This window comes from Sturnira hondurensis, unplaced genomic scaffold, assembly GCF_014824575.4.
Source record: "Sturnira hondurensis isolate 20B ecotype Veracruz unplaced genomic scaffold, ASM1482457v3 Scaffold0003693, whole genome shotgun sequence".
Taxonomy (NCBI): Eukaryota; Metazoa; Chordata; class Mammalia; order Chiroptera; family Phyllostomidae; genus Sturnira; species Sturnira hondurensis.
The window spans coordinates 11252217-11261679 of NW_028076324.1; the positions used below are offsets into that span (position 1 = coordinate 11252217).

General features: G+C 50.5%; 1 protein-coding gene across 1 annotated transcript; it reads right to left on the reverse strand.

The window, feature by feature from the left end:
• Positions 1–787: 787 nt before the first annotated feature.
• Positions 788–8274, reverse strand: SH2D3A (SH2 domain containing 3A). Its single transcript, XM_037042717.1, is given in 14 exon segments — positions 788–1044; positions 1623–1744; positions 1746–1815; positions 2252–2366; positions 2450–2552; positions 2554–2619; positions 2763–2878; positions 3007–3133; positions 3135–3301; positions 3303–3481; positions 5369–5431; positions 5434–5444; positions 5802–6180; positions 8033–8274. Coding segments are annotated over 14 exon segments (1812 nt in total). The 5' UTR covers positions 8088–8274; the 3' UTR covers positions 788–805.
• Positions 8275–9463: the final 1189 nt, after the last annotated feature.

Sequence of the window (9463 nt, forward strand, 5' to 3'; positions counted from 1 at the left end):
TTAGGAGATTTAGGTACTAGGGCCGGATATTCAAATGCCACCCTCCTTGCAGGCCACACAGGGAATGAGGAAGGGGCGGTGAAGTTGGGCACACCTTGGACACACCCTGTCCCTTCCTGAGAGTCTGGTCCTTTGCGACCAGTGTAGGGGAAGGGCACCAAACATCATCCCTTTCATGTTCATGGCAGCTCACTGAGAACAGGTAGCATTTATTGAGCACCTACTGTGTGCCAGGCATTCTCCCCCCATGGCCTCTAAACCTTGAGCTGTAGTTCCCATAACCCTTAGAAAGTGCAGCCTCACTTTTGTGTTGAAGGAAGGTACAGAGAGGGCAAGCAATCTGCTAGAAGTCACACAGCTTTTATTTATTTTTTTAAATTTTATTTAGTTTTAGAGGGAGGGGAAGGGAAGGAGAGGAACGTAAGTTGCCTCTCACAAGCCCCCAACTGGGAACCTGGCATGCAACCCAGACATGTGCCCTGACTGGCAATTGAACCAGTGACCTGGTTTTCGGGACAACACCCAACCCACTGAGCCACACCAGTCAGGGCTAGAACTCACACATTTGAACTCTGGCCTCTTAACTCTGCAAGTTCTCTTATCATTAGAAGCTACATGTTCACCATTTGTGGGATGTGTGAAGGGGTGGGGACGGGAGAGGGGGAGGGCAGCCAGGGCCTCCAGACATGAGTCTTCTAGTATGGGGTAGGAGGCTGCCTGTCACCCCAGGATCCCAGTGTATTTTTAGGGGGCAGGGTGGGTCTTGCAAACCTGCCCCCCCTGCTGCAAGTCAGGGGAGGGGTCCTCACCCTGTTTGGCTGTGTGAGCAACCTGGGATGACTTCCTTGGTGTCCTGCTGGGGTCCCCAGAAGTCGGAGTGTCCCAGTATGAAGAAGGGGTTCTGCACACAGCAGTCAGGCTCCAGGTGCTGTGACAGCACTGAGGATGTGCTGAGTACCGTCCCCCACCCCCCACTCCTCTGGAGCACCCTCCACAGGAAGCCAGTGGTAAGGGCCTCCTGTAGCTCCAGGTTCTGCTGGAATCCTGGAAGCAGGGCTAGGTGCCCTGGAGGTGGAGCCCAGTCCCCTTCCGTGCCCCTCCTCACATTTCTCTTTTCCCCTGGGGACTCTGACCCAGCAGGGGCCTGGTGGGACTCTGCTCCAAGTACTCTCAGTAATTAGGTAGGGTTGGTGGGGAGCCGGCTGCTAGGTCTCTGAAGGTTTGGGGAAGGGCGCTGAGGGGCTTGGCAGAGGAGAGCTGGGCCAGGGTGCATGGAGGTGCTGCTCCTGATTTGAGCTGCTAGGGGCTGTGCCTTAGGGATTGTGCCTGGAGATAGAGACGCCTAGTCAGGATTTGAAGTCCCAGGCCAACCTTCCCAACAAACCCGGGGAGAATTGGGATAGGTGGGAGTGCAACCTGTGGGCGTGGCTGTGAGGGGCAGGTCTGCCCCTTTTGGTCGTAGGCGACTTTCATCATTGCTGGTTTCAGAACAGGCTTGGGAGCCCCTAAGGGGAGCCATCCCAGTTTGTGCGGGACTCTGGGAGGGGTGGCGAGAGGCTCCTGTCCCTAGCAGGATTTGGGGGCACCCAGTTAGGGCAGCACAGCGCAGAGAGGGTGCTCACCTTGCAGGCGCTGGGCTGCAGCCTTATGGAATTTGGGCAGAATTTGGGCGTGTCCTGGGCCCTGTGATGCGCCCCCTGCAAAGTATAGCAGCTGCTCCTAGCTCCTGTCCAGCGGCCCGGAGTTCCTCGCCCTCCAGCAGACGTACCACCGGTACCACGTGAGGTAGCGCCGCCTCTCCAGGGTCTCAGGGTCCTGTGGGGTGAAGGGTGTGGGGTGGGTATGGGGCAAAGGGCAGAGCCTAGGGTGAAGAAGGTAGGACATTGGGCCAGGATCCTAGGATTAAAGTAATGGGTGGGATTTGGGTCAAATAGGCTTCAGTTTTGCAGTTTGAGTCAAGGGTGTGGTATAGGGCAGGGGCGGGGCCTAGGGATTGGGGCTGGACCAAGCCCAGTACATATGATGCAGAAGGCGGAGCCTATGGTAAAGAGACGGAGCCTAGGGCACAGTGGGGGCGGGGACCTAGGGGGTTGCGTCCAGGGCCCAGTTTGGTTTGGAGGGCAGGGCCTAGAGCGAAATAGGGCAGAGCCAATAGTGAATGGGCAGGGCTACGGATAGAGGCAGGGATCTGGCCTAGCACTTGGTGAGAATTGAGTTGGAGTGGGCGCGCGGCTCCAATGATGCCACCTACTGGTGCTCTCATCCAGCGGCCGCATCAGCAGCAGCTTCAGCTCCTGCTAGAAGGCCAACACGGCCTCGGTGTGGCTTCTTCGGAGCTGGCGCCACGTGCATTCCAGCCGGGACACCTGGGGTAAGAACCCTGGTAAGAAGCCTCCTCTTCCCCATCGCCTGCACTCAGGTGTTCCCCTCATCCCTGCACCCCATGCACCTGGGGCGTGAGCAGGGCACCCAGGACCGCAGCCAGTCCAGACAAGTCCCCTGCCGCCCCTGGCTGCAACGCCAGTTCCAGCTCCACCAGGCCCCTCGGGGCGCCTCTCCTTCAGCGATTCTGTGCAGCTTAGCAATGCCAGCGCACCGGCCAGCACCAGCACCTCGTGCCTGTGGAGGCAGAGGGCAAGGGTGTGGGGGCAGTGGGGAGGTTTTGTATTTCAGAGTGAGGAAGGACGGGAGGTGTCATTGCCCATCTCCCCTCCCTGAGCGGGGAGATTTGGAGATCTGGGAATTCCAGATAGCTGCCTCACCTTTCCAGCAGTTCTGACCTCAAGCGATGGCCGAGGGGAAGTGTGAGCAGCTCCAGGCCAGAGGCAACCCCCATGGGATCCTGCTGAGCCTTGGTCACTCCCAGCAGGCCAGCAGCCTGGGGGCGGGGTGTTGAGTGGGGGAGGAGTGAGGAGGACAAGTGAACAGAGTGAGTACAGGGATGTGAGAGGCGCAGTTGGGCCTCTCCATTGCCTGGCGCGAGAAGGGCCCTTGTATGTGACTCACTTGGCAGTCTGCCAATAGTAAGTGGGAGGCAGCGCTCCCAGCATGGTGCTCCAGGAACAGACCTTGGAGAGCACGCAGGACTTTTGACTTCAGGGGCTGATTCTGGGAGCCCAGCAGAGGTGGTGCCAGGTGGGCAGAAAGACACCTCTGCCTGTGGTCCTGGAAAACATCTGTCCTCCTCCTCCTCATGGGCCTCCCACCATGGGGCTTCTGGCTCTGGGCAGCTGTGGCCAGGGGATGTTCCCTGGGCACTGGACACTGGGGACATCAGCTCACAGTACATTGGGGGGCTGTCCAGAGGTATCAGGCATCACCAGTGAGGGTGTTTGAGGTGGCTTGGTTGGCGCCTTCACAAGAAGCTGCCCATCCAAGGCCCTAAGGCTGTCAGCAATGAATCCCAGGGCACTCAGGGTCTTCAGCAACACAGGGTCACTACCTATGCAAGACAGAGCAAGTGTGGGCATAGCGGAGGCCCCTGGGGGCCATAGAAGAGGGGGTACAGGAGGTACACAGAGAAGATAGTTGAATGGGTCCCAGTTCCTCCACTCATTCAGTCAGTACCCAGGTATTCGTACCTATTTCGCCATGGCTTTGAACTTTAACAACTTCCCCAGTATAAATGCTACACATTCCTGGTTTGAAAATAAACTTTCTTTGGTACTTATGTAATTTTTCGAATTCTGAATACCACATTTTAAATCTGAATCCTTTGCTTGTGCCCCTCTGATTGAAGACAGTAAAGTATTGATGGTAGAAAATAAAGATGTTAATCAAAATTCACAAAACTGCATAAACATAAAAGCAACAGAATTTACCAAACCTTCAAATGATGTCATTTGTTAAGCTTGTGGCATGTTTACTTTAAAAATTATTAGAACTTAAAACTACATGCAGACTTCTGGGAGATTCTGTACTAACAAAGCATTTAAATAGACCGTATTATAGGGCCTTCCTCTGGTTCCCAGCTCACCCGGAGTAATGGCCAAAGTCTTTGCCATAGCCAAAAAAGCTCTTAAAATCTGAGTTTCAGATCTCCTTCTGACTTCCCCCTCACTGCCACTTCTTCAGCTACACTCACCTCTTTTTGGTTGAAGGAGTAGTTCAAACTCTGGTTTTAGCCACAGGACCTTTGCACTGTTCTTTCTGCATGGGCCACTCTCACCCTGTTATCTACGTACTTCTTTTCCTTACCCCTTGAAATTTTTCTTCATGGGGCCTTTCCTGACTACTATTTAAAATCTCCCATACTCTGTTGTATCTCTTTTTAAATTTTTAAAAATTTACTGATTTTATAGAGAAAGAGCAAGGGAGAGAGAAAGAGAGAAACATGGACTTATGTTCCACTTACTTATGCACTCACCAGGTGGTTCTTCTAGCTCCCCTGACTGGGAATCGAACCCACAACCTTGGTACATCAGGATGATGCTCCAAGCAACCGAGCTACCTGGCCAGGGCTCTCTGGTGTCCTTTTAAATTTTTTTTAAGGTTTTATTTATTTACTTTTAGAGAGAGGGGAAGGGAGGGAGAAAGAGAAGGAGAGAGACATTGATATGAAAGACAAATATCAATCGCCTGCCTCCCGTGTACAACTAGACCTGGGACCAAACCTGCAACCCAGGTGTGTACCCTGACCAGGAATCACACCAGTGACCTTTCACTTTGTGGGATGACAGCCAACTGAGCCACACTGGTCAGGCTAATTGTACTTTTAATTCTACCCCAAATCATCCATAATTTACTTAATTTTGTTGTTGCCCCTGTCTTCTCCTAACAGGATGTTAGCTCCACTTGGGCAGAAATCTTTGCCTCTCTTGTTCACTGATGTATCTCTGCACTTAGTACAGGGCCTGGCATGAAGAGAGGGCTCCTGTTGAATGGGCTGGGGGACTGACAGGGCAGGTGAGGCAGACCAGGCATGAAGGAGGGGGGCATCTTCTTTGGGTGGGATGATTAGGGGAAGCTGTTTTGAGGAACTCATGTTAGATGAGAAGGAGTCAGAAAAAGATTAGGGGGATGGGCTTTCCAATGGCAAGAACAGCTCGTGTAAAGGCCCTGAGGCAGGAACAAATCTGAAACATTCTAGCAACAGAAAGGAGGGCTGTGACGCTGATGGCACTGTGGGCAGAGACAGGAGTTATTAGGGAGGTCTGCCATGGTGAGAACAGGCAGAGCTTCTGAGAATAACTGCAAACCCACATTGTAAGCACCTATAAAGTTCCTATGTGTTTTTTTAATCACCATAACAACTTTGAGAGCATCATTGTCCCCATTTCCCAGGAGGTTATGTCACCTCCCTCAGATCACTCAGGGGGTGAGGAGCAAAGAAATCTCTGAGCCATGGGCTGTCCTGGGAGACTCTTACCTGGCCCACGGTGGCCTTCTCCTGACTGCCCCACATGCTCCAGGCCTGTGGGCTGACTGTCCTCCATTTCCTAGCCCTGGGCGACAGAGACAGGGTGGGTGTGTAGACCCAGCCTGAGTAGGGCGGCCCACCAGTGCCCAGAAACCACTACCCGCTGTCACTCAGGTCCGTTGGGTCTCCACCCGGGTGCTCTCTACCCCCGGGGACTTGGCCAGGTCAGGAGACATTTTTTGTTTGTCACAACTATGGAGTAGAGTGGGGAAGAGTCTACCAGCATCCAGTAGATAGAGAACAGGGGTGCTGCTCAACACCCTACATGCACAGGACGGCCCCCAGAGCCGAGAATGATCTGGCCCCGAGGATCAATAGTGCCGAAGTGCAGGAACCCAGGGGTTTCTGGTGTCACCAGGTAGGTTGGGAGTCTGTTGAGTACCTGAATAGCTCTCCCTGAGTCAGGCTGTCTGGGAGGGTGTCCTGGCTCAAGCTGCATTGAGTAGGCCCAAGCTATGTCGAATAGTCCCGTGTCACCAGCCTGGAGGACACAGCCCCTGTAGCTTGGGTCAGTGGGCACTGGCCAGTCACATAGCTGCGAACCAGGGCAGGAAGGCTTGAGAAACGCTCATCTTCCAGCTGAAATAGGGATGCGGGCCAGCCTGCTCAAGGATGCAAGACTACATGGAGCACCTCAAAGTGCAGAGCTGAGCCCTGCCAGTGGCAGAAGATCACAAGGTGGCCCCCTTGGGACAGAGATGCGCGAACCAAGAAGTCACCATCTTGCTGGAGAAGAGCCTCAGCTTTCTGGGGATGAAGGATGGGTGCAGGGGGTGTAGGCATGAGCCCAGACCAGTAAGTAGTGGCACATCCCCATCCCCACCCCCTCCCCACCCCCATGCAAGAAAAGCCATCCCAGAGACTGGATGGTTTTGTACCAAACCATTTACCCTTTCCTCATGGATACACCTCTAGACTACATTTCCCAGGCTCCCTTGCAGTTACAGCTATCATGTAACAAGATCTAGCCAATGTGACAATGGCAGAAGTGCAGTGGGGACTGCCCACACCTGGCTCATAATAACCTGCTGCAAAATCCTACAGGTTCTGTTCCCTATTTGTCAGCTGACATTACCAAAGCCTGAGGGTAAGGCTGAGCCACAACATGGGAAGGACTAGGGTCCTGACTGGTTTCTGGAATTCCATATCCTCACTCTTCAACCACCTTGGACTGTGACATAATATGCACCCCTATGTTCACAGCAGTGTTGTTTACAATAGCTAGGATCTGAAAACAGCCCAAGTGCTCATCAGTAGATGAGTGGATAAAAAAGATGTGGTACATTTACACAATGGAATAGTACATGGTTATGAAAAAGAAGGAACTCTTACCCTTTGTGACAGCATAGATAGACCTGGAGATTTTTATGCTAAGTGAAATAAGCCCATCAGAGAAAGACAAATACCATAGATGTCACTTATATGTGGGATCTAATGAACAAAATACTCTGACAAACAAAACTGGACCAGAGGCATGTATACATGGAACAGACTGACAGATCTCAGAGGGGAGTGGGGACTGGAAGAGATTAGTCAAAGAACAGATATGCATAGCCCATGGACACAGACAACAATGTGGTGAAGGCTGGGGCAGAGGGGCTGGGTGGAGGGGGGCAAAGGTGGGAGAAATGGAGGACATCTGTAATAATATCAACAATAAAAAAAGTCAAAAGAAAATGTGTATTGTGTTTAGTCCGTGACATCTTGGATAGGTCTGTTACAGCTGCTAGCTGATACTGACTGATACAACCCCCAATCTGAGTAAACATGCTGGCTTGCTTTGCAATTGTGGCTTCAAAATAATACATTAGTTGGATTGTTCCATAGTGTGGCCCATAAATCCGCCTTTATAAAATTTTCAAGCTGTCTTATGACAGCCGTGATGGCTGGTGTGATAACAGGGGCTGAGGGCTCTGACACCAGAGAGGCAAAGCAGAGCTGGTGATAGGGCCTGAGGACCGAACAATACATGCAGTAGACATGTGTACAGCCCTACTGGGTGCTAGGTGCTGCTTTAGGTGTAAAACATGTGTGCTCATTTAACCCTTTACCAAGGTTAAACAAGATCACCATTTTACACATGGGTGAACTGAGGTCCACAGAATGAAATACCTTAGCTTAGATCACACAGAATGTAAATTGTAGGGCTGGGACTTAATTCCAGGATGTCTGACTCTAGGGTGTGGGATACTAACCACTAAGCTATACCACCTCTCATGATTTGGTAGGGTGCCCAGGGTCCCAGGACTCCTGAGAGCTGAAGATGAGGGTGGGGAGCCTTGAACTGAGAGGGAGATGGGGCCCTGGTGGCCATAGGTGCGTGGGACCCAGAAAGAAAGATAGAGCTAAGGGGTGCTTTGAGGAGCTAGGACCTTCTTCAATCTCTGTTACCATCCTCAACACTATCCCAAAGTGACAATTTAAATATAAGGAGTGACATCCAACACCAACCAAGCTTCAAGACAGTCCTGAGTCCCCAGTCACCCCTTCCAAAAGACCTTGATCCTAAATCCCTTGTCTGAGACCCAGGAGTCCCCAGCAGGTCAAAGGTGAGAGAGGCTCCCCATTGCGATGTGCTGAGGCTGTGCGGGAGGCAGTACCTGGCGGGACAGGGGCCGTGGTACCAGGTTTGGCTGGTAAAGTCCTCTCCATCTCATGGCACCTGCATGGAGCCTTTTGAGGCAGTGGATGCCAGGGCTGAGTTCTGCACTTTTACCCAGCCTCAGTGTTCCACGTCTATAAAATGAGAATAATTATTCCTGCTTCCTGGGTGGCTAGGTCAGCCCTTCCCTTCTATGCTCCTCTTAGTATTTTTTTAAATTTGTTTTTGTACTCCTCTTAGTTTTTGAGACACAGCCCATATTCTATCAAATCTTCAAATGCACCTTTCTCTGTATAAGTATATATTATATAAATACATATTTTTAATTAAACACGTTACTCATAGTCAGAATGAATGTGTGTGTGTGTGCACCAGACATACAGGTAAAATCTAGACTTACACCAGACTACAGTGACCCTTGAACAGTGCAGGGTTAGGGGCTCTGACCCCTGTACAGTCAAATATCTTTACATAAATTTTGACTGTCCCAAAACTTACTTACTAATATCCTATGGTTGACCAGAAGCCTCATCAATAACATAAACCATCAATTAACACGTTTGGTATGTTATCTGTATTATATACTGTATTCTTACAATAAAGTAAGTTAGAGAAAAGAAAAATGTTGTTAAGAATATCCTAAGGAAAATACATTTCCAATATTTATTTTAAAAAAGACCCACATATGAATAGACCCATGTGGCTCAAGGGTCCACTGTGTATACCTGTGCTCAGGCTGTGAGTAACTTTAACTTAGAATTGGCTGTGATTTCATGGAAACAGCCAAACATTCACTGTGTTTCTTGTAAAGGGAGAAGGCCCAGGCACCGCTTTCAAATTCAATGGTGTTTTATGCAGATGACATAATGCTCAGTTGTAGAAATTTAATTAACTAATTCACTGAGACCAATATTTATGTGGCACCCACGGTGTGCCAGGCACTGTTCTAGGTGCTAGAGACCCAGCAGAAAACAAAACAAACTACAGACCACTGCCATTCTAGTATGGGAGGTGGTGATTAAGAAAAACAAGTAGATGAGTGTGTAGATAGTTCAGAGAGAGCTAAGCAGAAAGATGTAACGAGGAATGGGATGTGAAGCCCTGAGTGGTGGGTGCAGACTTTCCATCTGAAGGCCTGGGAAGGACTCCATCAGTAGGACAGGAAAGATTTTGAGGGAGGGAACCTGGTGGTTAGGGTGTAAGAACATTCCAGTAGGGAAGTAATTTAATTTACTAGTGTCTATAGCTTCTAAGCAACCTACGTGCACACAAGGATTCTTAGGATGTAAGCAAATCTAACCTATACGTGGCCTTCCAATGTAACACTACATTTAAGGATGTTGAAAGCCCACATTTTTGTAGAAATGTCAGCAAATGCAATTTTGGAGCCAATATATTCCCTCATTATTATGGTCAAATTTTGGTCTCGGATGCTTTGGCAC